This window comes from Cheilinus undulatus, linkage group 15 (genome assembly GCF_018320785.1).
Source record: "Cheilinus undulatus linkage group 15, ASM1832078v1, whole genome shotgun sequence".
In the NCBI taxonomy this organism is placed as follows: Eukaryota; Metazoa; Chordata; class Actinopteri; order Labriformes; family Labridae; genus Cheilinus; species Cheilinus undulatus.
The window spans coordinates 24,645,054-24,671,488 of NC_054879.1; the positions used below are offsets into that span (position 1 = coordinate 24,645,054).

Consider the following 26,435-nt stretch of genomic DNA (forward strand, 5'->3'; position numbering starts at 1 on the left):
ATTGATCTTGATGTAAGACAAGGAGGCTGGAGCAGTGTGTGGTTTAAATCTTCAAAATACACATTCAGACACAGAGCTTTCATCTACTGTAGTCTGAAGGAGTGAGAAACACTCTTGCTTTGGCTGAGACTACCACTGAGAAATATGGGTCATGCTGCCGGGAAGGGAACAGCACAAATCTTTCACTTTATTTGGCCAACACGCCGTGTTCGCACAATGCTAATTACCATGGTGAGACCTCGCTCCTCAAACTCTGTTGCATAACTGATTTTACACACAAAGAAGCACACACACCACCCACAAGCCACTACTTCCTTCAGATTTCCAGGACAGCTCTGCTGCAGTCTTACATTGAGCATGGCCGCCCTCTAGTGGTTGAAGAGTGCTACTACAATTGACAGATTCAGCAATAGATTTAGTTATACTGGGTAAGGGGCTGGTGCAGGGGTTAGCGCTGTTGCCCCACAGTAAGAAGGTTCCTGGTTTGCTTCCTGGTCAGGGCCTTTCTGTGCAGAGTTTGCATGTTCTCCCTGCACGCGTGGGTTCTCTCCAGGTACTCTGGCTTCCTCCCACCACCAAAACATGCTCCTTATGTTAAGTAGTGACTCTAAAATTGGCTGTGAGTGTGAAAGTGTCTGGTTGTCTGTCTCTATATGTCAGCCGTGTGATTGAGGGTGTAGCCCGCCTCTCACCCAATGAAAGCTGGGATAGGGGCTCCAGCCCCCTGGGGACCACGAACGGGATAAGCGGTATAGAAAATGGATGGATGATTTCTTGCTTCAGTATTCCTCATCAAGAGTCTGATAAAGCCCCTCAAAATCTGCTTTCTGTAGCTCACAGCGTCCATCTGTCCCGTATCATTCCCAATACAATCAAATAATTCTTTTCTAAAATTGTTAAATCCCATTTCCAAAAAAGTTGGGGTGCTGCGTAAAATGCAGATAAAAACAACGCCATATTTGAAATCTCATAAAACCATATTTTATTCACAATAGAACAGAAACAACATAGATGTTGACAGTGAGACATTTTACTATTTAATGAAAAATATTAGCTCGTTTTGAATTGGATGGCAGCAACATATCTCTAAAAAGTAGGGACAGGGCAACAAAAGACTATAAGTGTCACTAGAAAAAACAGCTGTAGGAGCATTTTGAACTAACTGGATTAATTGGCAACAGGTCAGTCACATGACTGGGTACAAAAGGAGCACTTTAGAGAAGCAAAGTCCCTTAGAATTAAAGATGGGCAGAGGCTCACCAATCTGCAACTAAAAATTGTGGAATAATTTCAGAAAAAAATGTTCTTTAAGGTAAATCGTGCAGATATCTCACCATCTATACTCCATAATATCATCAAAAGATATAGAGAATCTGGAGAAATCTCTGTGAGCAAGGGACAAGACTGAAGGTCAATACTGGATGCTGAGGATCTTCAGGCCCTCAGGGGCCATTGCATTAAAAACAGGCATGACTGGGCATCGGAAACCACTGCATGGGCTCAGGAACCCTTCTGTCAACACAGTAGGCTTTGCCATCCACAAATTAAAGTTAAAGCTGTGTCATGCAAAGAAGCAGCCATGTGTGAGCAGGATCCAGAAACACAGCCATCTCCTCTGTACCAAAGCTTATTTAAAAGAAACTGAGGCAAAATGGAAAACTGTTCTGTGGTCATAAGAATCCAAATTTGAAAATCTTGGAAACCACAGATGCTGTGGACTAAAGAGGAGAGGGACCATCCAGCTTGTTAGCATTGTTCAAAAGCCTGCATCTCTGATAGTATGGGGTTGCATTAGTGCCTATGGTGTGTGTAGCTTACACATCTGGAAAGGCACTATCAATACTGAAAAGCAGACAACATATAATCCCATCCAGACAGTGTCTCTTTAGGGAAGGCCTTGTCTGTTTCAGTAAGACGATGCTAAACCACACTCTTATCCCAAGGAGAAGAGTCTGGCTGATGAACTGACCTGCCTGCAGTCCAGACCTTTCACCAGTAGAAAACTTTGGAGCATTACAAAAAGAAGCATTCAGCAAAGAAGACCCAGGACTGTTGAGAAGCTAGGATCCTTCATCAGACAAGAATGGGGCAACATTCCTCTCCATACACTCCAGCAAATGGTCTCCTCATTTACAAGACATTTACAGACTGTTGTTAAAAGAAGAGGGGATGCAACATAATGCAGAATATAAATATAAAAAGTATGATCAAGGAGCAATAGATGAGCTGTACAGATGTGTTGGTTTGTTATTGATGATTTATAATACAATTAAACAAAAGGAGTATAACACACGATGTTCATATATAATAGAAAAGAGAAAGTCTGGCGTTTGTTAATGTAATGCATAAAGTCTGTTTAAAAATGCATTATTCTGTCTGCTGGCTCTGGGGCTCACGAAGAGTCTGTCATGGGGAGGGAGGGGTAACTTGGGGAGGTTTTGTCCTGTTGGACCTCAGCCTCAGGGGGTAGAACCTCAAAACATTCATGCCTGGGGTGAGAAGGCTCAGCTGCATTTCTACCAGCACACCTCAGCATCCTGGAGGTGAAAGAACTCACATAGGCACACATTAAGTCAATTAAAAAGCCAATAGCAACAGGGAAAAACTGTTTTTTTTTTTGTCTAGTACCAAATGGTACAAGAAAATGTTACAAAAAAAGGTGAAAGGACACACTCTTGTGGTGATGCAGTTGAGGCACAAGACCATCTGGCAAGATGCTGCTAGGATCTACAAGTAAAAAAATTCGGCCAACCAACATATAGCAGACCAAAGTTTATGTTGCTGATGCTGTCCAGTTTGTCTGCCACAGTATGAGGTGGTAAACAATTTAAAGCTGAAGAAACTGGGCCCTGGTATAGCTCAGTGGGTGGAGATGGTGACTATACGATGAGACTATAATTCTTGACACACTGGTTGCAGAATTGATCACGATCTGGGTGCATGTTTGGTGCATGTCCTCCCAAACTCTCTCCCCACATTCCTGTCAACTGTCCCATCCAAATAAAGGCAAAATGGCCAAAAATTAAGCTTTAAAACAAGCTGAAGAAAAATCAATAAAAACAGGTCAAACAAACTTCTTCACCCCCTCAAGGTGTGCCATGACTGAGTTTAACTTGGTGCCTATGGCAACTTCAACACAGCAACCTGACCTGCATACAAATCATTAAGGGTCCAGATTTGCCTCCCCTTTATCTAAAAGGGAAAGTCTTTCACATATTTTTCTAGATGACTTAACAACTTGCATTTGAAATTGTTCTAGTGTCGTTTTGGGTTGTTCTGTCTTAAACTTAGGGTCATTGATTTTATGGATACAGAGCTGCTTTTATTTTTAAAGGAAATAAGGAATTTTGGGTGGCTCTATACATGGCATGATCTATACCATAGAACATGGGTGTAGCACGGGGGGAAAAGGATACTGATTACTTGGGCTCACAGTAGGGAGGGGCCCTAGAGGAGCCTGCAATGAAGTGTGTTTTAATTCATTTTTTTTCTTAGTAATTTGTATCATTATTGAATCAAGAGCTAATAAATGAATCGGTCAACAGACTATGATTTGTATCAAATACAATAAAAATCCAATACAAGGGGGGGACATGCTCCTCACTTAAATGGTGTAGTCCAGCGCTGCAAAATAATGCAAGTAAATTTCCTTTAACCATATTGCTCACAAATGGGGAGATTATAGTTCAAAAATACATTAAAACTTATAGATATTTGTAAAAATGACACATCATTTGTTGCTTGGCTAGCCGGTTATGGGGGGCTCTGTGTAATATTCTTTCTGGGGGCCCAAAAAGGTTAGCCACGCCCCTGCCATGGAAAAAGAAACTTTTGATGGATGGAGAATGAAAGAAAGGAATAAAGTAAATCTTTGACAACACAAGACTCAGATGATTTCAGACTTGTCCACTGAGATGTCTGTGGGTTTTAAAGTGAAATGAGACATGAAGGAGAAGTGGTGGACTTATTTTACATCACTGTGGCTGCAGGGAGACACTGATGTAGTTAACCAAAGTGTGCTGAAAGAGAGAAAAAAGCATGGGATTCATGCACTAAAAAATACAGACTAATCATGGGCCTTCATTTATTGAAATACTGCGTTAATGCCAATGACTTTATTTTCAATGTTAGCAGACAAAGTGATCTAAAAGTAAGATAGCACATTGTCAGTCTCTGGAAGCTTGAGTAAGCAGATGTTTGACAAAGTGGACTTTACCTGACTAGGATTTGTCCCACTTAGAGAGCAAGTTAAACTAACTTAAACCTCAGTAGGCCATTTTTGATACTGCTTTTCTCTTGATATCCTCTAAGTTTTGGTTGGATAAGCATTAAAAAAGTGGTTTTTGATTGCTTTGTCATTTGTGAGCCCAAGACTTTGGATGCTTGTCCCTTGCATTTTATTGATAGATCAGTCCTTTAGATTTATCTAATGAATGAAACTGACAAAAGAACAGGTCTCACTAAGTTTGATTAATTATTTCCCCTAAACAGGGTAGAAATGTATGTGCACTATACCATCATTTCTGTTGATTTAAGTTTGAAGCTCACTTTTAAACTTGCAGAATCATTAAACAAATGTTGCTTGCATACCAATAACAAAACCAGTCAAATACTATTTCTCCAGCCATTATCAAAGCTAAACACCATAAAAGACAAACAGGTCTATTGTGTAGCTGAATTTTCAGGCTGCAGAATTCGTTGTCTCTCTTTTGTTCTGTCAATTGTGGGTGTAGTGTGGGAGTTGAGAACTGAAGATGTTATAATATGTGGGTTTCACTCTTTGGTGCACATTGAATTTCCACACAAAGATAATTAAGGTGCTGAACTAAGCTGAACTGGGAAAAAAATCACTTTTTAAATGGGGACATGAGCATGCTCTGGTGGCATAATGATACAGTCACTTTATCGAGTCCTCTGAATATTAAACAAGCTGACGTTAGACTTATATAATGCTTTTCCCTGTGGTCATTGGAAGAAAAACAGAACAACAGAATGGTCTGCGGGGGTGGTGACCGCTAACAGACACTGAATAGAGCTCATACTGTTGTTTTACCTTTGTTAACATGGCTGTCCTTGAGAGAGCTTTACACGTTGAAGCTTTACCAGGTTAACTTTTTTTGCAGAAGGGCACTGAGTAGGACACTTTTGCTTTCAATGTGAGCATATTCTTTAGTTACAGGGCAGGTATATTTAGAAGGCAACTGTTCTACAATGTTATGTCTGTAGTTAATTCAGCTGGAAGTGAAAGATGGAGAGTTTGGATCAAGATCAGTGAAGACGGGACATAATACCAGACAGCTGCTGTTTTCACGCACCAGGTTGCACCATCCCAAGTGGCAACCTTGGGTGTTAAAAATTAGAGGCAATGCACACATGCAATGCAGTTCACCACAAGTCACATGCACAATCAATTTAAAAACACCAACTTCTACAGTAGGATTGAACATGTTTGAAGCCTGGTTAAAAATGGTTTTGGCCAGAATGGTTCATTCCAAAAGTGCCCTCTACTGGCCAGCCACTCCTTGTGTGGAAATGGATGAGGTGGTCTTTCAGGAAGAGGATGAGAAAAAGAGGAGGAGGGTAACTTAACTGCCCCCCCCCCGACATACTACTATCACCCACAGACCTTCACCAAAGCCAAAAGCTGGGGTCATCAACTAGGCTACATTTGAACAAGGGCCAGCTTTTACTTGGCAGACGATTTCGGGGTCACACTTTCAAATTAACCAAAATAGAATAAATATTTTTGTCTAATATGGTTTTATATTGATTACAATTCAAACTAGAAAGCACTCTGAGAGCCCAGACCTCCGCCATTAGCCCTATCTCCCAATAGTAAAGAATCCTTTAAAAAATTCCTGGATCCAGATGGTGATCTGGATCACTTCCAAAATCTAATCAGTTCTTCCTCATGCCATTTCTGACATTTTCCTGAAAATTTAATCAAAATCCATCCATAACTTTTTGAGTTATGCTGCTAACAAACTAACAAACAAACTAACTAACAAACAAACCCTGCCGATCACATAACCTCCTTGGCAGAGGTAAATATATGGAATATGAAGCCTTCAACGTTGAGATTAGTCCCAATGAAATGCTGCACCCAGCCACAAGGGAGCAGTTGAGATATTTTGGCAACATTTTTTGGGCTGCTGTGTTGTCCTAACCTTGCAAAGCAGATGAATTTGCCTGTCAATCAGTCAACCAGTCTGTCATCAGGCAAATCCATCTTGCAAAGCTCCAATCTGGGACATCTGTGCAGACCCAAAAATGGTTCTGACCAAAGTTGCACTCATAGGCATGGCTGCCGCCAGTGTGGCCATTAGCTCAGATGTAGCTATAGTAAAGCAGTTTTATTGGAACTGAACCACATTTCTTTATGAAATAAAGAGCAAAGAATAGCACTGAATGCTTTTATGATGGAAAAGGTGTTTTTGCTCTTCTCTTTACCTGCTCTGGCATTGGTTTGCAACTGTTACGAGTGGGGTTAAGAAAGTTTGTCAAAAAGTAATTACTAAGGCTGTCAAGATGCATTGCATTGATTGCAATGAATTAAGTCCACTATAAGTTTTAATTGCATGACTTATTGTTCCTTTCAACACACTTTGGTTAATGGTGCAGTGTATAACATCTAGCCTAGTAGAATATTTTGTTTAATCACCTAAATATATATGATAATCTTACTATATTTGATCATTTCTGTGGTATTAGAAACATGCAAAATGGAAAAATCCAAGGTGGTGGAGTCCATGGAGGAAACCCTAATCCCATAAAACCCAAAAGGCTTTTTTCTAAGATAATAAAGACAAAACAATTTGATATGTCCAGGGGATTAAACACTAACCTAGATATGCCTAATTATAAATAGTGTGTTGTTTTCTTTGCTAAATGCTTACAGGCTAAATATTACACACTGTAACTTTAAGCCAAAGTGATGTAAAATAAATCCGCCATGGCTCCTTAATGTCTCATTTCACAGTCAGCTCAGTTGACAAGTCAAAAGTCAACTTAAATTTTTATTATGAAGAATTTATCTTTAAAAAATCTTGTAATTTGGTTTTCAATCCATTACAAGTTCATTTGTCCATGATTAAGTTCATGTTAATCTTTGATACCTATAAAAGCAGGTCTGTATCCAAACAGGAAGTCAGTAGCCCTTGATTTAAAACAGCAGAATAATACAAAAAGACAGAAACAGTTTTGAATGCAATAAAGTTTAATTTCAAAATGATATAAAAAAGATTAAATCAGCCACAATTAACTACAGAAATTGTGAGATAAATACAGAATTTAACCGTTTGACAACCCAGGTAATTCAGCCTACTTTTATTTCACTTTTTAAACAACTTAAACCGCGCATAGTTGCCAACTAATTGCATTAAGTATTTGCAATATTATTGCTGGATTTGCTAGGTTGCTACATTGCATAAATTATTAGTATATTATAAGTACATAAAGATCTAAAGCTCTTGAAAATAATGTATCATTGAGTTGAAGGAAAATTTAAAAACGGTAGGTTCACGGTAAGGACCATATTTCCCTAAAATACTACTTTTTTCATTTTATTGTCAACACTTTTCTTACAACAAAATTATTTTTCAAATCTTATTTCAATTACTAATGATACTAACTTGTACTTTATTCAACCAGGCACGAATTATTAAAAAATCAAATTATTAATTATGTTATTTGTGGTTAATTTATGTGAACAGCTCCTTCAAAAGTAAGACAATACCCCTCAGTAATTAACTTAACTGGGAGATCAAGGCGTCAATACTTTGGACAGCTTGCTAACCGAGCCTTGCTCACTTTTCTCTTTTTAAAGCACAAAGCTCACGTTAGAGCTGAAATTGAACCACTGCTCGGTCTATATGTTGTTTTTCCATCTGCGGTTTAAATGGACCCACATGAGGTAACTATTTGGAAAATCATTCGGGCAAAAATTCAGATCTTAGCTAGCTCGGACGTTAGGCTATCGTTAGCTAACCGTTGACGTCGCCGGTCGCGTCAACCATTGGAAGGTTTGATTACATTTTTTGGACAAGGCTGTCAACGGGCTTTGGTTTATGGTTGTTTTTCAGGTGTGTCGTAGATCTTGTACTTATTGGTCTGTGCCTGTGACCTTCTACGAACCCGTTGTTCTCCAGCCACAGTACGTGACTAATAATGCAAGGTTTGAACCGCCTCCACGGCCTACACCTCATTTTTATTACCACACGGCGATAGAAAGCCCAAGTGCAGGTAAGTAACGTCCCTAAAATATTATTAAGTCTGTGAAAAGCGATTTTAATAATAGAGTTAAGCAATTGAAAGTGTTTACACGTCTAAGACTAAATAATCTAAGTCTTGATGGTTGGTTAAGCTAACTGTCGTTTCTTCATCAACAGAGGAGAACAGAAGATTCTTTCTAAAAAGGTATGTAGCTACATTAATGAAAATCTCCATTCATTGTTAAAAAAGCCCTTAAACCTGCTGTGGTGACTTTTTTATTTAAATTAATAATGACTGGAAGTTTAATACCATGGTCATGTTTTAGCATTGTCACATATCTTTGACAATTTTATCATAGAAAAGTGGTCTGATATATACAGACAGTGCTGCAAATCCATGGGCAAGACAATGTAATGCCCTCATATACATGCAGGATCTTAGGAGGTTAATATGATAAAAATGAGCTTTTGTCCTTTCCAGGTCTGTATTTGATTTGGTTGCTGCTTATCCATTCCTTTCTCTAACTGACCCAAAGCTTTTGGGTTGGTATTATGCATTGTCTCCAGAGGACAAAAAGCTCATCCGAGGTATGTTGCACACATAGATTTGCTTTGAGCTGATGATTATTTCACCCAGGCTTAATCTGTTCAGAAGTCATTATTTGTTTTATTGTTTGGTGATAAACAAAAAAAAAATGATATGTTTAATTTCATGCAAATTATGCTCTTCTTTCATAATCTCTCATAGAAGTATTGTTATTTATGATGTAACAGGACTGTCACAATATCAACATTGATTTTTTTTCCTTAATATGTCAGAATTAACTAGTAGTTCCTAACCTTTAAACCACAAATGTTTGATGACATGGAAACAAATATATAAACCAGAAGCAGCCAGTACAAGGAAATATCTCATTTTAATCCCCCAAAATAGGCTAGCAAACTCCTGCCCTGTCTCAATTACACAAACACAGTGACATGTGGTAGAGTGTGTTTGTGCAATGCAGACAACACTCTCTTTTTTGCTGCTGGCAGCTTGTGGTTTAAAAAAAACTACAAATCTACAGTTCTTATTTAAACTTTAGGCACTTTCTACTGACTACTTTAGGTCAGTAATTCTCAACTGGTGTGCCAGGACCCAAAAGTGGATCGTGGGGCCATTTTCAGTGGGTTGCAAATGAGTGGGAGAGAAAAATATGCACCAAAAGTCTGCAGAAATATTGTAAAGCATACTTGCTTAGTTTGGTTTCTTTGTTTTTTCGAGTTTTGCTCTGTCTGAAGTTTGAACTGTACTGTTTTTATTTAATTGAATCTGATTGAGGGAAGAAGATATGAAATATGGGTTGCAATTTCTCGTTGAGGAGTTGGTGGTGGGTCCTGAGTCTGATGTTGGACCAGTAAAGAACCAGTGCTTTGGATCATGAAAATTCCTTTGATTTTTTTTTTTTTTTTGTTTATTTTAGACCATGTAGTGTTAAAATTATTACATGTTGACAACAGTAAAAATGTAATGCCTAAAAAGTGTGTCAACTTCTGAAATAATTATCACAAATCTAAAGGGCACTTTTCTTGATTTACTTTGTGACATGTCAGATAAATCAATAAGATTAAGAAAACATTCTAGTTTGAGGTAGAAAAAGACAAAGAGAGAAACTAACACCAAGTTACAAAGGTGCCTTATGCTTTTGTCGCCTTTTCCTTTTTTATATGGAGAAGGAAGAAATGTCACACCAAGGTCTTATTTTTATTGCAGTGGCGTAGAAACAGGAGAACAGTTCTGTTAAAAACTAACCTCTGACATTCATGGATATTATCTGCCAGATATAACTGTTTCATTTCTCCTAGATGAAGGAGGGTTTCACCCGTTCCTGCAGAGACATCCTGCCCTAGAGTTTTCCAAATATGTTCAAGTGAAGTGTAAGTCTGTTTAGCTTCTACAGTCTTCCAGTAAAAGTAACCGATTACAAAGTGGCTGATTTTAATTACCTACAATGCAGATGACACTGGAAGAGCCAGTCCTGTCCAGAAAGGCAAAATTTGCAAAAGCCACAAGTATGTCTCACATTAGATACAATATATTGGTAACGCAGAGTTTTGGTCAGAATTTAAGGTAAAAATATTTGGTTTTCTTCTTTCATCCAGCTCATTTGAAGGACAGAGTTGCAGATGTGGTAAGGAACACATTTTAACCATTTGGTTTTTATCTTAACTATTGTGTCAACATTTCCATTTGGGGAAAATGTGATTTGCGTAATTTTAAACAATTTATGGACACTTTATAGACTAAACAATAGGGGTGTGATGAAATGTTGTGCCACGAGATCTTGGGGTATTAAAAACATCACAGTATTTCTCACTGAGGTTAAGACTGTCTTCATGTGGTATCAACACATAGATGTAGAAGTGCAGCCATCATGACTGAGTCAGATATTGAACTGGAAATTACCACATGGGATGAACCCAACACTTTTGAATGTTTTTTTGTGACAGGTAAAAACACGTTCCAGCAAATCTGTAACCCATTTGGATAAATTGAATAGAGTTTAGATTTATCAAAATGAGTTTATCTATGAGCACAACAGCTGCATGTAATACTGCATTTGGAATGCATTTCTATTTAAAATGTTAAAATTTACAGTAATATTTATGGCTAGTGAAAGTATAAATGGTATGCAGTTAACTCTTAAAACCTTTTCAAAGTTTTTACACTTTCAATAAGATAGAAAGGTCTCTTTCTTTTGAACCAAAAATTCTGTATGGCCTTGTCTAGTAAGCTGGCAGTATGATCACACCCCTACAAAGCTATAAATTCAATTAATCATAAAGTTTAAAAAATCATTAATTCAAGTCCAGCCCTTATACAAAGGGCTAATATTTTGTCTAGACTGATATTATTAAAACATAAATGTAAACCATGCTTTTTAGACACAAACTTTGCAGTTCTGTTTGTTTGCTCCTCTTTCAAGAAATGTCCTACACACAACAAGAGTTGGAAATGCTTCCCAGTAATGTTAGGGACACTTTAAGCCTTCCTAGCTGCAGCAACAGCAGGAATATACCACTACAAGATTCATATGATCAGCTGCAAGACAGCTTCCAGACAACCTTCAATAGCTCCATGGCTCAGGACCCAAACCATCAGATGGCCCACACAGTAAGGAGAAGTAGTTTTCTGTGTTACAAATAGGAGTTAGCATTAATGTAACGTTCCCATGTATGGGTTTAAAGATTGATTATGTTTTCTTAATTTCTGATTTGTTTTGAAGGTTCCCACTGCATATCAGCTGAATCAAGACCAAGCATGGCAGATGTCTAACAGCAGCAGTATCACTGTGCGCAAAGATCCATCAACTCTGGCGAGTTTCTCTGTGGATACTGAACTAGAGAGGTGCAAACAGGCGGCAAAGCCTGAGCTCAGCAGCCAGATTTCAGTGACACAAAGCCAGACCACAAACTTCTCATATCCTAAAGTTGGGCCATCACAGTGAGTGTGAATCCTACTGCTGACAAATTACGTAATCTTCTCACATCTAGCATCTTAAACATTCATATCTAAAGAAATGCAGGGCTATTTATGTAAGAGGTGTTTCTGTTTTTAATGTTTGAACTTCAAAATATTATAGTCTTTTTGATTTACAACAAGCATTTTGAAAATGGATTTAGAGAAAAATGTTCAGTACTGATATCAGGAACCCATTTCATTAGGGGAAGATTTCACCATTACCCTACCAGTTAATTCTGTTTGAAGGTGTCATGGGAGCACTCGAAATTGAGGGGTAGTGGTTAAATTACAGATGGGGACTGAGTCATTGTCTCTGCAGAGAGATTATAAAAATATGCACTCCTTTTTTGTGTTACAGATCCGAGAGGCCAACAGTTAAAAGCAAGTCTCTCTCTGAGTGGTACAGCTTTGACAGTATCCAGATGGATGCTGCAGAGCAGACTGATAGCAGCATCATCAAGTGTTTGAGGGAAGGTTGTCAGGATCCCACAGACTACAGCGAAGAACAATCTGTGGATGACAGTGAAGCTAGATGTGAAGATTCCACTGACATCTTCCACAGTGTCATGGAGGATGATCAGAGTATACTGGCCTGTTTGCCCCAAGAAGAGATGACAGCATTTGCTGGTGTCAGTGAGACATTGAGGTCTGATCAGCCAGCAGAAACCACTGCAGACAAATTCCCCTCCCCTCTACCTTGTGTCACTACCTGTGATGTCATGGTAGAAACTGAGCAGACACCATACACGCCAGCTTTCACCCAAACTGAAAAGCCTCAAACCTCTGACAAAGACATCATCACTGAAGTTCACATGGCAGATCTGGACTATCTTGCTGAGGTAACACTGGCACCAGGCAGTCATCATTATAGAGGCAGATGGAAAAAGTTACATCACCTCTTTTTTGAAATTTTCAGGAATTCATGAAGCTCAGGACGGCTAAAGAGGAGCTGAGAGCTCAAAAAGAGAAAATGAAAAAGTAAATTTACACACAGACCTACTGTAGAGAGATTTTGTTCTGCTGTATGACTGTTGTCTGTAATTATCCATTTTTTTTGGCAGTTGTGGTTGTAAACTTAGAAAGGAATGTGACTGTATGCAGCGTGCTCAGCAGGCAGAGCTAGGCCTCCTGGCTCTGCAGTACAGCATGTGCAGACAGCACTGCTGGAGACTCTACTGCAACTCTGCTGAGAGGGACCATCTAACGCCACTGTAAGGAGACATCAGCTATCAGATTTGCCTTTATTTACCTATGCTTTTTCACTTAGACACTTCACACTGGAGCCTAGCATACTTAACTTTTATCCCCTCTCTTTAGGCCAGCTAATCTACCTGCAGACATTGTAGGTGTTCTGCACAAACTGGAATGTGACTTAAATGAAATGAGGGATCAGATCCTGGCAGGGGTCCCTCTGCAGCAGCTGAAGCCTCTGTCTGTAGACTGCACAAAAATAACCACAGGAGAATATTACACCCCTGCACAGGTAAGACTGAGCAAGGCTTACTTGAGTGAGCTTTTGGCACATCTGAGACAACCCCGAGGGGTGCAGCCCACACTTTGGGAGGCACTGGTTTATTGTGAGGGTTTGTGAATTTTCGCTTTACAAACAAAGATTAATTGATTGTCCCCTTTAGATCATTGGTGATGTCCTGGGAAATCTTTCATCTTGGTAGGTCAGCACATATTTGCTTGTGTATTCACTTTTGATGGTGTAGTATCTTACACATTTGATTTTCTTTGTGATCCAAAGCAGCTCCAAGAAGCTACGGGAAAATCAAACTTTGAATGAAGAAAAAAGATGTTCCAGTGGTCAGAGTGGAAACACAAGCCAGGTATGTTTAAGATGGAGATTTGACAGAAGAGAGCCCTGTGATTTACAGGTGACCAGTCCAGGGTTTACCAGCTCCTTGCTATCTTGAGTCAGATAAGAGGTGCAGAAAATTGTTGGGTGGATTTGAGAGGAGAGCAATCTAAAACTAAAGCAATTTTTAGATTAAATCAGAATGGACTTAACGGTTGCACCAGAGTGCAATAAAAATATGGATGGCTTCTCTCAGTGTACTTTACAAACAAAATAAATATTGAAGACGGAAAAAAAAAATGTACAATCCATGTAATAAACAGTATAAAATAAGTAACTAATGAGAAATAGTTAACAGTACAGGAAATAATAAAACAGTTAAAAGATGATGATTCAGTGGATTCCTTCATAGCCAAAAACCAAAGACAAACTGAAGCACACTAGATAATTTATATAGGTGATAAGGACTAAAGTTTCTTTTTCTGCGAGCAACAGCCTCCACCCATGGGAGGGCTGAAGTCAAAGAGTAGAGCCCTGCTCTGAACTCCACTTAATCCCACTCCTGCCCACTGGATTTTTGACCAGTATTGCTCAGTCCTGCAGTGCATGCCATCCATTATTGTCCACACCTGCAACATGTCTGACCAATCCTGCACTCATCCGGCAAGAATACTGACAATCCATGTAACGTTCTGAATAACTGACAGTGTGTTTGATTAAGGGAATGGTAATATTTCTATGTTTACTTAAGCACCACCTTGACAAAGGTTCCTCCTGAATGAAGGAAACTTTCAAAAATAACCACAACACCTCACTCCTGGTCAAGCTTGATGGTGCCACACATTGATAAAAGAGCAGCTGAGAGCCACAGACTGACTCGGAATAAAACAAGATACTTGTGCCCTATAAAGAGAAAATCCCTAGTCCCATTACTATTTGCCTCCACACGTCAACTGTGCATACTGATGGGTAGTAAGAAGTTTGTCCAGTGCCACCTCCAGAGGGCTGAATAGTGATCTCCAACATCCCAGAGCCACCCCCTCCATGCCAGCTCTCATTACCCATCATGCCAACATGGAGACATCATCTTGCCTACCTTATCACATGGCCCAGACAGCCTCAACAGCATGCCACCTTCAACAGACCCGGGCTCCGTACATGCAAGTTCCAGATAGTGACAGTGCTGATGCTACCTTTCTTAACACCACTCATGATTACAGTGTGACAATTATAATACAGCAATCACACATAACTAAGAGTAGAAAAGAGAAAATCAGAAAGATTGAAATAGAGAGAGAGAGACAAACAGAGCAAGCTTAGCAATAGGGGGAGGCAGAGCTAAGGGTGTTGTACCCTGACATGGGCTAACACACACCCCCGCCTGGTGTGGCTTTGTGCCCTACCTCCCGTACTTGCTCATTTTCATGAGAGAAGAGAGTGGACTAAACAAAACTAACGGATAGAGGAGTTAAGGGGTTTCATCAACCTTTATTTTTGCCCGAGCTGGCATTACTCTTCATCCAAATCCACTGACTGGCCTGAGCCAGTTATCTGACATCTCCTTAACTGTCTTTTGCAAATTCTGTCCCTGCACTACCAGCTCTCTAAGTAATGAAACAGCTGACCTTACTACAAACCCTCTACATCCCACTTCTACTGGACAAGTCCTAACTTTCCATCCTCACTGTTCAGCCTCTGCTCCTATATCTACATATCTCAGCTTCTTCCTTTCATAGGCTTCCTCCACAGAGTCCTCCCACAGAACCTTCAGCTCTATAAAATAAACAACGTTGACTGGCATTATAGCACTATGCCAAGCCTCAGATTAGTGCAAATTGTCTTCTTTGGTATAACGATTTCCCCTCCTAAATCTACCTGCATCTCCCTGTCCTTAGTATCCTTTAACTGGCCTGACTGATGCCTCCCTAAAAACCTGCCTCCTTTAACTTTCTGTCCTTCTCGGACAAACTGAACTGTCCTTGCTTCCTGATTACATCCTGCATTCACCTGTCGCCTTCTGTTTTCAATTCCTGCAGCTAGACTTTTCAAAACCCTGTCATGTCTCCATGTATATCTACCTTGTGACAGACTGATCTTACATTCTATTAAAATGTGCCTTAAGGTTGCTGATTTGACTCCTGGTTATGACTTAGTAATAGCAATTTGAAAGTTATATTTACCAGCGTTATTTACACAATTTATTTTCAAGTCATACAGAGATGGATTTGTTTCCTGATCTCTAGAAAGTTTGTACGCCATATAAACGGCAGCACACTTCCATCGGCTCTCAGACAGGAGGCTGACTTTGACGAAATAATTGCACTGAAGACAACAGTTTGGGCCCTGGGTAGTAAGGATTAGCATTTTTAAAAATGCTTTTGATATGTCTGCTTGAATTAACCATTACACTTTACATACTCTTTAGATTCTGGTCCCTAATACTAGTAGTGAACATCTTTAAGACACTCTTATTGGAGCTGAATGAACCAAATTTGTCATTTAGCTCTCATTAGTTTGAATTGTTCAAGGATTTTGCTTTGGTTCAAGTATTTGGTTAAGTTATTTGGCTGATTTGTTTCAGAGGAAGGAAAAAGAAATCAAGAAAGAAACCACCAAAGCAAAGCAAGCTGTCACTCTGGATGTCCAGGAAAAAAACACCATCATTCATGCACAAAACCCAGAAGAAAAACAGACAAGTAAGGAAAAATATCTATTTTCATGTATTTAAATCACAAATCAGTAAGAACGAGCCTACACCAGAGCTCTGCTGTTCTTATTTTGATAGCGATTTCCTGCAAAGAGCTGAACAGCAACGAAGCCTGGTACGATGCTGAAGAAGATCTGGAGCCTGCAGGGAGGGGGGCGGCTGCTGAGAGGGAACAAGACCCAGCAATGATCACTAAAGACGTGACCAGCGGTGAGGAAGGTTGTCTACAATTTCAGTACTAAAAATAGTAATATAATTATTTCTGTTTATTTATTGTTTTTTGTTTTGGAAAGATATTTAAAGATAGTGTTTTGATTAAGTGAGTATTTAATGCTTTTATTAAGGTAGAATCTGTTTTTTTGGCACAGAGGGATAACTTTATTACGGGTGGTTGAGATAGGATAGGCAGGCACTCAAACAGGTAAATGTATTAACTGGAAGGCATAAGCCAGGGCATGCCAGGAGAACAGCCATTTGTTTGCACACAAAAAAACTTGATAAAGAGAAAAGCATTCGTGTTTTTGCTCGGACAGATGTTTTTTGATCTTGCATGAGACCAGATATCCCTGTGCTGTAGTGGTCTGTTTGATTTTGAGTTTTGTGTTAATTGACAACAGCAAATCGCAGTTAAAAAGTTGTTCCAAAAAAGATTTTGAAAAAACTCAGATCTTCAGTCACATCTTTAACCAAAAGCTTCTGGGAAATGAGTTGATGCTTCAAGTGTATTTGTGCAATCTAGAGAGTAAACAGGGGTTTGCTTGCATTTTTCAAACAATTTTAAACATCAAATTGCCCAGCATTGGATAGAGGGAGATAGAGGGAGTTGTATTTTCTCAGATTTTAACAACAATTGTGTTTACTTTTAAAAATTTTATCTAACTGAATGTTGAAAGAAACCGACTTAAGCACAAGCCCATAAATTGTGGAGATTTTGAACTAAATTGTGATCATAACCTCGTTCTGATTTTTCAACCACAGAAATATTCAGGAAAGATGCCAAGAACTCAGTCCTGTTTGTTTCCAACCTGCCCAGTAATGTGACTGAGGTAAGTTTTTACATGTTTGTTATACTGAGCTAAATGTGATGTTTTTTTGTTTTTCTAAATGGGAGTCAGATTTTCGTGCCCTTTTACCACAACACATGCATGTATCGGTTCAGCCAGCAGAGGGCAGCAAAGTTCTTAACTAAATATTTGTCTTCTCCAGAATGACATGATGGTGATGTTTGAGAAATACAGTGCATCTGAAGTCAGTATATCTGCTTTGAAGAACGGTTTGAGGTTAGTTTTTAAAATTTTATTTTACAGAAAAGAGGTGTGAAACTGAAAAAAGCTTGGATGAGGATCTCACTCAGAAAAAGACCGAATTAAAAAAGGACTTGCTTTCACAGAAATAAGAAAAACAAGGTAGACAAAAAAAGATAATGTAAATATGAAGACATTAATTTATGAGAAACAGAACTCAAAATGTTTTGGTTTAGAAATGTGTTCATTTAAACTTAATAAACTTCAGATTTTCAAGTCAATAAAGTCTCGAATTAAGAAATAGAACTGAAAACATGGATAGGATCAGATTTGACTCTTTGGTGCTATCAGTGGGTTGTTTTCTGTAGAATTGCTCCAGTTTACGTCAGTGCTAATTAAAAGTCCAGATGTTGGTAATAATTTGATGACTCTGGGCTGAAATCATAAATATTTGTTTATTGACCAGTCTCAGCAAAATTGATAATTTGATTAAGCTCTCAGCTGCAGTGCATGTGCAAGGCAAACAGCTTCAGCTGGAATTATTTTTCTCCACACAATTGGCTGTGTTCAACCGTGTTATCTCCTAATTTTTCAGCGTTGGTTCTTATAAATTTTTAAGACTTTTTGGATGATGAAATTATTGATTCAAATGCCATGGATCGTTTTGATGGTGGTAACATCTGGTGAATTGACCTAGCATGGTCCATAAAAAAACAGAATGGAGACCAAGATGAGTTTCATTCTGCTACTATTTCTGTCTGTTATAAAACAATCTTATTCATGTTTTGTTGAACCTAAACACCTTTACTGTTCCGTGTTTAATGTGTAAGATTTTATTCCCTAATTCATCAAATATCAGCCTGCAATGTCAACCCAGTAATTTCAGTATCAGTATAACAACAAGCCTGTTTATTGGTTACTGATCTAGTGTTGCCATAGTGATGATCAGTGGACCCCAGGCTGCCAAAGCTGCAGTGAGAGAGCTCAATGGTTGCAGCATGCAGGGTCGTACTTTACATGTGGAGCACATCAACAGAGCTGCCAGTGAGAGCCAGAATCAGGCCTCACTGTCTGTCAGAGGACCTGGGTCTTCACAGCATGACAACAAACCCCAAACCTCCAACACTGACCCCAGAAAAACAGAGAGAAAGGTGAGGAACATTCATAGAAAGAGACTCCAGAAATTTGTACTTTTACTATCAGCCATAGCATGATTTGTCTGCATTATAAAAGACAAATGCACTTTTATTATGGCCAGTTTAATCTGGGACGTTTTGGATAAACTGGTCTCTATTTTTAAGCGAATGCTTGACCTTTAACAATTTCTTTTGTGAGAAAAATGATAAATGTAGCTGAAACAAAAACTGCAACAGCCTTGATTACCAAGCAAGGTTTTGTGTCACATTTTAAGCCTTCATGCAATGATGTTCTTTGTCTTTTATTTTATTTTTTGTCTTTGCAGTGTTGTGAATATAATGCCTCTCAGAAGATTTAGTATTTTGAGGGTTTGGTAACCTGACACACCAGAGAGACTGTTTCTCATAGCCATGGCATGGGATATTTTCCAACAGTCCATACACAGTCCATACACAGGGAAGGACAGTACCTTTGAAAAAAATGTCTTAAAGGCTGATTGGATGACTGTTCCATTTGTCACATGTATTATGGGCCAGTCAGAGAAAAGAAAAATGATGTAGTGAGCTAGTGCAGCCCTGGACAGTAAACTACAAAATGTGAGCTTGACAGGCAGCTGTTACATTTAACTTTGAGTGTACTTTGGTTCATTTTAACAACTTTATGATAAAACGTATTATCTCTGCTCTCTCCAGCTGATACCTAGGCCTCTGCTTAGCTCCAGCATCAAGAACAAGGAGGTGGTCTGTATCTATCCCACCCCTAAGGCAACCTGTGTGCCCCAACACTACTGCACCATGGGCAGCTTCGACACACTGATGGCAGAGCTGACCCAGCGACACTCAGGCATCAGCAGGCAGAGGATTGTGGACGCTCTGATTGAGCTGAGGGCTAAACACCAGGGCGTCCTCAGTGGTCTGCCCCTAAGGACCATCAGAGATATGACGTCTGAGCTTCTGACCAGGCCAGCCACTGCAGCACAGTTATAGAAAAACAGTTCAGTACAAAATGTTGTTAAAGTTTTGTTGCCATCACAGTGCTAAGTACAAGTCTTCAATGATGAAGCAGTTATTTTAAGAAAAAAAAAGTTCCAAATTGTTCTCAAGTTTTGTATAATCCACTAAAATCTCTGAGTTCTTTCCTAGTAGCATTGGCTTGTTTTTGGTTGTTAAAGAGAACAAAAATGCCATTTGATTGAGTTCCTGCTCCGCCAGATTTTTTGGCAAAGATGTTAATATAAAAAATTAATGACACATTCAGCTGTATATGCAGCATGTTTGTTTCTAATTTGTTATTGTTAATTAAAAAGGATGTGTTCATATTTTCTGATATATTTATTTTATTGTTAGTGCCTTTCCTGTAGCCCTGTGATTGACTGGTGACCAGTCCAGGATGAACCCTGCCTCTCAAACAATGAAAGCTGGGATAGTCTCCAGCCCCCTGCGACCCTCAGTGTAGAAAATAGATGGAAAAAGCTGCTCTTTAGATAAAAACAAAAACAAAAAAGCTAATGATACTACAGAGAGTCAGAAAAATATGCGTGTACATTCCTAACTTCTCTTAAGAGACAAAGTCCCAGTAGAGTCTTGGAAATGTTCTTAGAATCATTTTTTATTTAAACATAGCAGTTAAAGGTTTACAGAAAATCTATGAAAATGCAAAAGTGAAAATTGGGCGAATGGGCACAAATGACTAAATAAATAAGAAATGATTGAAACAGTAAAAATAAAATGAATAAAAATCTGCAAAAATGTTCTCAAGAAACCATGATAGAAAACTACAAGAGGTGTCGCTGTTCCTCTGAACAATTTTCATGGGAAGTTTTTCACCACTTTAAGGGTTAGAGTTTTTGTGCTCATTTATGTTCAGCAAATTACAAAGATGTGAAAATATTTTTGCTTTGTACCTTAAAAAAATTATATATACATATATATAAATCTGTAAGGCAGTAACTAAAACACAGAGCTAGGTGGTGCTGTAGCACTGTCTTTTCCGCTGAGCCAATACACTGTTGTTCAAGGTTGAACATGCATGAGCAATCGGCAATAACTAAATCCAGAGTCTCCATCACAACAACGAACCCTGTTGTCTGGTCCTCATTTCTTTTTTATATAGTCAAAAATTGAAAGTATCAAATATCAATTCTTCTTTGAAGTTTTACAAAAGTTTTATTCAAACATGAAATCAATACTTTTTCCCATAGGGCCAGATAGGTTTGAATTTTTTCACTTTGTGATTTGTGAGTTTCGCCACCTCACCAAACGTATGCCGTTTCTATAGCCAGTTGACACTGGTATCAAATATAGGTATACGTTCAAGCTGCATAATATGGAAGTTGAAATTATGAGCAAATTATCTGGCCAGGTTGACAATTTCAAAATGAGTTTCATGTGGCACAGTTATGGAGAATCAGTAGTTGCCCCTCCCCACCCCCCACACCGCCCCAAGTCTCATCTAAATGTCCATTAGGCCATGGTCTCTGACACTGTGATCAGGCAGTTCAGAAATGTTTGACATTGATACTTGCAGTCCGCTGTTCTAAAAATGCACAATTCCTTTAATCTTAGATGCACATGTTCGTTTGTAAAATAAAACGGTTTATTTAATGTGTACTTTCTCAGATACTGTTTTCCGACATATATATATATATATGAAAAAAAATAATAATATATATATATATATATATATATATATATATATATATATATATATATATATATATGAACCGACATATAACACAATTTATCTTATAATACAGTTCATAAACAGCAGGAAGTGGTGGCGTTTTATTAGACGCCGGAAATTACGGCGCTTGGTACGTGAGGACGACGTAATTTCTGTCGTTTTACCTGACGAGCGGCGGTTTTCCCAGCATTTTAGAGGCAGAAAACGTTCACAAAGTGGCGAATTTGGGCGCTTTTGGCTCACCATACTTGTTAGCCTCAGACTGCTGCCAACAGTTGAGCGGAGCAGCGCAAGGGTTAATATAATCCACAGTCAGAAAGAGGCGGAGATTCCAGCTGGGACACAAACCGAACAAACCGAGAGGGAGAAACACGAATCCCTGGAGGAGAAAAAATCTCTACGAGGAGTTATTTAAATTAACCTATTAATTTTGGGCCTTTTTGTTTCCTTTTCCAGCTCATAGTTCCTCTTATTTTGACCTAGCAGTGCTCTAAACCCAATGGAGAAATGGTGGATTTGCTGTCAGGTATGGGTGAAGTAGTGTGGAAAGCTGCAGAGGCGTCCAAACGGAGAAACTTGAGTTGTAAAAGCGAATCAACAGGATTTCTCTCTTTCTGCAGCAGGCTGTAAAAATGGCAAACTGTCTCTACCAGCACACGGGACCTTCGTTATAAACACGCTTCAGAAAAGGTGAAATGAAATAACCACACTTGGATCTTTATTTTATTTTTTATTTTTATTTTTTGCAAAAATCTAGAGGAATAACGCCAATGAGAGCTTCTGTTGGTGAGGTGAAAATCGGTGTCAGCCTCAGAAGAAGAGCAACAGATCTGTTTCTGCGTTGATCAACACGCCGACTGACACCATGTGGATGTGGAGAGCCGCTTTGTGCTGCCTGCTTCTGGAATCACTGCTGCTGCACACAGCCAGAGGTAAGACAATCAAATCTCTATTATCTAAATTCAGCTTGTTTACGCAGCAGCAACAATATAGAGTCTGAGTTTGAGATAGGGCTGGGCGATACGGAATAAAAACCTCGATATTCTTTTTTTACCTGATTTGAGATATGTACATTTCAATATGTTTCCCTGTATGGAAGATCCAAAACGTCGACTCAATACCAGAATTATAAACTTTGGGTTGTTTCTAGCTTAATTCAAACCATACTGATATCTGTCTGACACAGTGGCAGCAAAATACAATTCCTAGACAACGATCTGCCAATTTATTTCATTTAATAATTGAAGATTGTAGACAGACACCCGTAGAGACCCAGATTCAGTCTATCCTCATGGTATACCAACACCTCCTAACATAACTCAAAATTTCTGACAATTTTCAACCAAATTTACTTATAGAAAATATGATCAACAAACGCAGAAAGACAGAACCAAACAAACTGGTTTGAACAGTACATTACTATGGATGGTCATTTACTGTTTCCCATTATTAAGCAAGTCGTCGTTTACTTGTGATCTCAAGAGATCATCTCATTTTCAAGAAAAAAACAGCTTTGCTATACAAAGATAAGGAGAAATAAAAGTCAAGATCATGAAGAAAACAACCAAAATGTACTTATCATCATGGGAAAACAAAGTAATATGAAATGTTTTGATGGATGTCCGAATAGGGCTTCCATATATCATACACTTTGGCCCCGTTTGGCCCTAGCTACCACTGGCTCTGTCCTTCCCTGTTTTCTAACTCCTCAGGGAGTCAGAAAACAAGATATTGTTAATATTTTGATTGCCAATATGTGTACCACGTACAGAGTGGGACAAAGCAGGCTTGTTGTGCATTGCAGAAGATTCTCTTTGATCTCTATTCAGCTTGCTTTTGCAGCAACAATGTAGAGCTTTTGTTTGTGCATACACTCACACACATGCATGGTTTGGAGCTACTGTAAACAGAAGCCACAGAGAGAAGAATGTTTAAATGCTGGCATGGTGGCAGCTCTTTTAGCGCTCATGCTTTACTATTGCTGCTGCCTGTTTGTTGGCTGCAAATGCCTTTTTCTACAATATCAACATGCACAGGGATTAAAGATATCAGAACTGTCCTTTGATAAGATGCAGTCTGATATAGAAATATGTTTTTAATTGTTTGCACCATCTATTAATATGTTTTCTATCCCTCACAGGTCTCAACATGTGCATGAGTGGTAGTGCAACGTCCTGTGAAGAATGCCTCCTGATTCACCCCAGTTGCGCCTGGTGTGCACAAGAGGTAAAGCTTCACCTGATTCAAATATTAACCAGATTTATACCAAAGCTGTCAACGTTCCATATACACATCCAGCTGTTTTTAAACAATACAACTCAGGATGCTACATGCTGAAAATGCTGTACTACACTGACTTTGTGCTGAAAATGAACACCACATACACCAAAAACGGCCCTTATGTAATATGGATTGTTTAATTTTCATTAGCTGTAAGTCTGTTTACACCTTGTATAATGTATCTACATGGCATGAAAGTTTCACTGTGCCATGATCCAATTTTTTTAGATGCACTTGTATCTGTGCAGTGGAGACAGTGAGCAGAAGTTGGTCAGCATTTGTTTTATAAGTTAAACATCAAAATACCTACCCCTTAGTGCCCAGGATTTCTACTTGTGTACTGACATTGTATCAAAGCAGGTATTAATATTGTTCTTTTTTTCATGCCATCCCCTTTTCCTCTTAATTTAGGCCCCATGTATCATTTCTAAAAACTCTACGGCACTTTATCTTTGAGTTACATCTCTAAAAGTTAAAATTTTTATCCTTCAGGATTTCGGGAAAGGTCGGACTCTGACGTCGAGGTGTGATTTTCTACAAAACCTTGAAAAAAGAGGCTGTGGGCCACAGTTCATCGAGTACCCCAGAAGCAGTGTTTCTATTCTGCAGAGCATGCCGCTAAGTCTGAAAGGTTCTGGGTCAACTCAACATAACGTGGTCCAGATTATGCCCCAGAAGATCTCTGTCAGCCTGCGGCCTGGTGAGTTTTGTCCACATTGAGATTCAAGGAAACATTCATGTGAGAAACAGGGATCAGAATGAAAGGTTTCGCATAAATAAAGCGAAGCTTCCTTAACCTACTGACTGATTCTTCCCTTCCACTCATCCAGGAGAGCAGACGTGGTTTGGGCTGCAGGTTCGGCAGGTGGAGGACTATCCTGTGGATCTTTACTACCTGATGGATCTGTCTTTGTCCATGAAAGATGATCTGGACACCATCCGTAACCTTGGCACTAAGCTGGCTCTGGAGATGGGGAAGCTCACCAGCAACTTCAGACTCGGCTTTGGTACCTTTGTGGACAAAAACATGTCACCGTTCTCCTACACAGCACCTAAGTATCAGGAGAACCCCTGCAATGGGTGGGTAGCTTCCTGTATTGTTGAAACAATATTCTGGAGCAAGGCTGTCCATAAGGGGGAGAAAGGGGAGAGCTTTCTGGGGCCCAGACAAATAGGGAGCCCACAGAGGTCTTCAAAATTATGGACCTCTGTAAAGTATGATAGCCATATTTTTATTTTAATCTGAATAATAACCACTCTTATCAAAGAAACTAAAATTGTTTTATGCTGTTTTACAATATAAACTTTTTGAAAAAGGAACCCCATTTTCTTAAAACAGAATTAACTATGTTTTGGCGATGTTAACAGTGTGGATGGGTTTATTGAACCAGACCAATTGGAAAGTAATGTCAGATTTCAACGCTAAATCATAATGTGCATGATGTCAGGGTGCCAGAAAATCAAGTAGAAAAAAATGGAGACAACTAGTAGTGAAAAACGGTCCAAAATAGGCATAAACTAGCAAAGATGGGCTAAAACTGGCAAGACAGGAACAAAAATGGCCAAAAAGTAACAAAATAGGCAAAAAGATGAGCAAACATGGATGAAAAGTGGCAAAAATGGCCTTTCCATAGCATGAAAGGGCAAAAAAACAGCAAAAATGGGTTTAAAAGTGATAAAGTTGCAAATAGTGGCATACATGATGTAGATGTAAAGTGGCCGTAATAGGAGAAAAGTGGCAAAAAAACGACATGTAGTGCGACATGTATCAATAAAGGGGGATTTTTTTTATTATACAATACATTTTTTTTCAAAGTGGCAATACAGTGGTGGATAAAAAGTGGTAAAAAATGTAAGAATGGGTGAACAACAGCATGATGGGCTTCAAAGTAGCTAAAATGGGAAAAATGTGGCAAATATGGGCCTCACGTAGCAAAACAGTGGCAAACATGGGCAACAAATGGCAAAAATAAGATAAAAGGGACAAAAAGAAGTGGCAAAAATGGGTGAAAATTTGCAAAAAATGTTTCAAAGTAGTAAAACAGTGATTAAAGGGTGAAAACCAGCAGAAATTACATTAAGTGGCAGAAATGTGTGGAAAGCGGCAAAAGTTGTGGCAAAAATGGGCTTAAAACGTGTTGAAAATGGATTATAAAGTTGTAGATTGACACTCTTTTCAGGTCCAAAATGAGGTAACTGTTAGCCAAGATGCTAGCACTAAATGCTGCATCAATAAATCACAACTGGGTAGGGCCCAGTCTCTGGGCTTTTAAGGGGCCCCACCAATTCTGTGGGCAACCCTGTAATGGAGACTTGAAAATAATAATTATTTCTACGTAATGTGTAGTGTGTGAATGGTTTGTAGATTCAAACCACTTTAGATCCGGTGGACTTCATCTTCTCTTCTGGCAGACTGCAAACTAATTGCTGGAATCAAATGCACCCAATTAAAATAATCGCAAAAGTGCTTGCGTTTGTCTTTTACAGCTCAGATTGTTGTTCTTAGAGAAAATTAAGATTTTGGAAGAATTTCTGACAGATACAGGCATTTTTGCCAAGAATAACATGCTTGTTTCAAGATTAGAAACCATGGTTTTGATCTTCTTATATTCACCAAAATCAGTTGACAAAAATCTTTTTTGTACTTCTTTGTCTACCTCTGATTCCATCTGTTTGGTTTTGTCTTATTTTATGTGACACTAATTTCATTTGTAAACCATACAAACTATTTAAATGCTCAAAATATAACAAAAAGCATGAATCATGAAATAGGTTATTTATCTGGACCTTATCGGGTGGTGCCATTGAATCTGTGTCCGTGAATGGTGAGAGTGTGGAAGTTGTAGAGCAGTTCACCTACCTTGGCAGCATA

At 38.8% G+C, this 26,435-nt stretch overlaps 2 protein-coding genes across 5 annotated transcripts in view; both read left to right on the top strand.

Moving 5' to 3' along the window:
• The first annotated feature begins 7,765 nt into the window (after positions 1 to 7,765).
• rbm44 (RNA binding motif protein 44) lies at positions 7,766 to 19,919 on the top strand. Of its 4 annotated transcripts, none has more exons than XM_041806221.1 (21): positions 7,766 to 7,912; positions 8,082 to 8,241; positions 8,388 to 8,415; positions 8,692 to 8,798; positions 10,056 to 10,127; positions 10,208 to 10,262; positions 10,353 to 10,381; positions 11,177 to 11,364; positions 11,477 to 11,694; positions 12,071 to 12,551; positions 12,629 to 12,690; positions 12,774 to 12,923; positions 13,030 to 13,195; positions 13,347 to 13,381; positions 13,463 to 13,544; positions 16,095 to 16,209; positions 16,299 to 16,439; positions 17,199 to 17,266; positions 17,427 to 17,500; positions 18,393 to 18,615; positions 19,294 to 19,919. In XM_041806221.1, exons 1-21 carry the CDS (start codon positions 7,898 to 7,900, stop codon positions 19,585 to 19,587), a joined length of 2,763 nt encoding a protein of 920 aa, XP_041662155.1. In that variant the 5' UTR covers positions 7,766 to 7,897; the 3' UTR covers positions 19,588 to 19,919. The 4 variants fall into 4 exon arrangements, with proteins under 4 accessions (XP_041662155.1, XP_041662157.1, XP_041662156.1 ...); XM_041806223.1 differs by having other exon boundaries at positions 16,299 to 16,430; XM_041806222.1 differs by having other exon boundaries at positions 13,466 to 13,544.
• Positions 19,920 to 21,444: 1,525 nt separating this feature from the next.
• Positions 21,445 to 26,435, top strand: part of itgb5 (integrin, beta 5) — an 84,544-nt gene continuing 79,553 nt past the window's right edge. Inside the window, exons 1-4 of the mRNA XM_041806225.1 lie at positions 21,445 to 22,215; positions 23,424 to 23,509; positions 24,056 to 24,263; positions 24,394 to 24,643. Of these exons, the coding sequence (XP_041662159.1) occupies positions 22,149 to 22,215; positions 23,424 to 23,509; positions 24,056 to 24,263; positions 24,394 to 24,643 (611 nt within the window). The 5' untranslated portion in view covers positions 21,445 to 22,148. The remainder of the gene's footprint in view (positions 22,216 to 23,423; positions 23,510 to 24,055; positions 24,264 to 24,393; positions 24,644 to 26,435) is intronic.

What these genes read in the sequence shown, in the direction of transcription:
- rbm44 (XM_041806221.1), top strand. An exon ending in AATATTACACCCCTGCACAG is followed by an intron (nt 13,196 to 13,346) that starts GTAAGACTGAGC and finishes TGTCCCCTTTAG; the next exon opens with ATCATTGGTGATGTCCTGGG. An exon ending in CGTGACCAGCGGTGAGGAAG is followed by an intron (nt 16,440 to 17,198) that starts GTTGTCTACAAT and finishes TTTCAACCACAG; the next exon opens with AAATATTCAGGAAAGATGCC.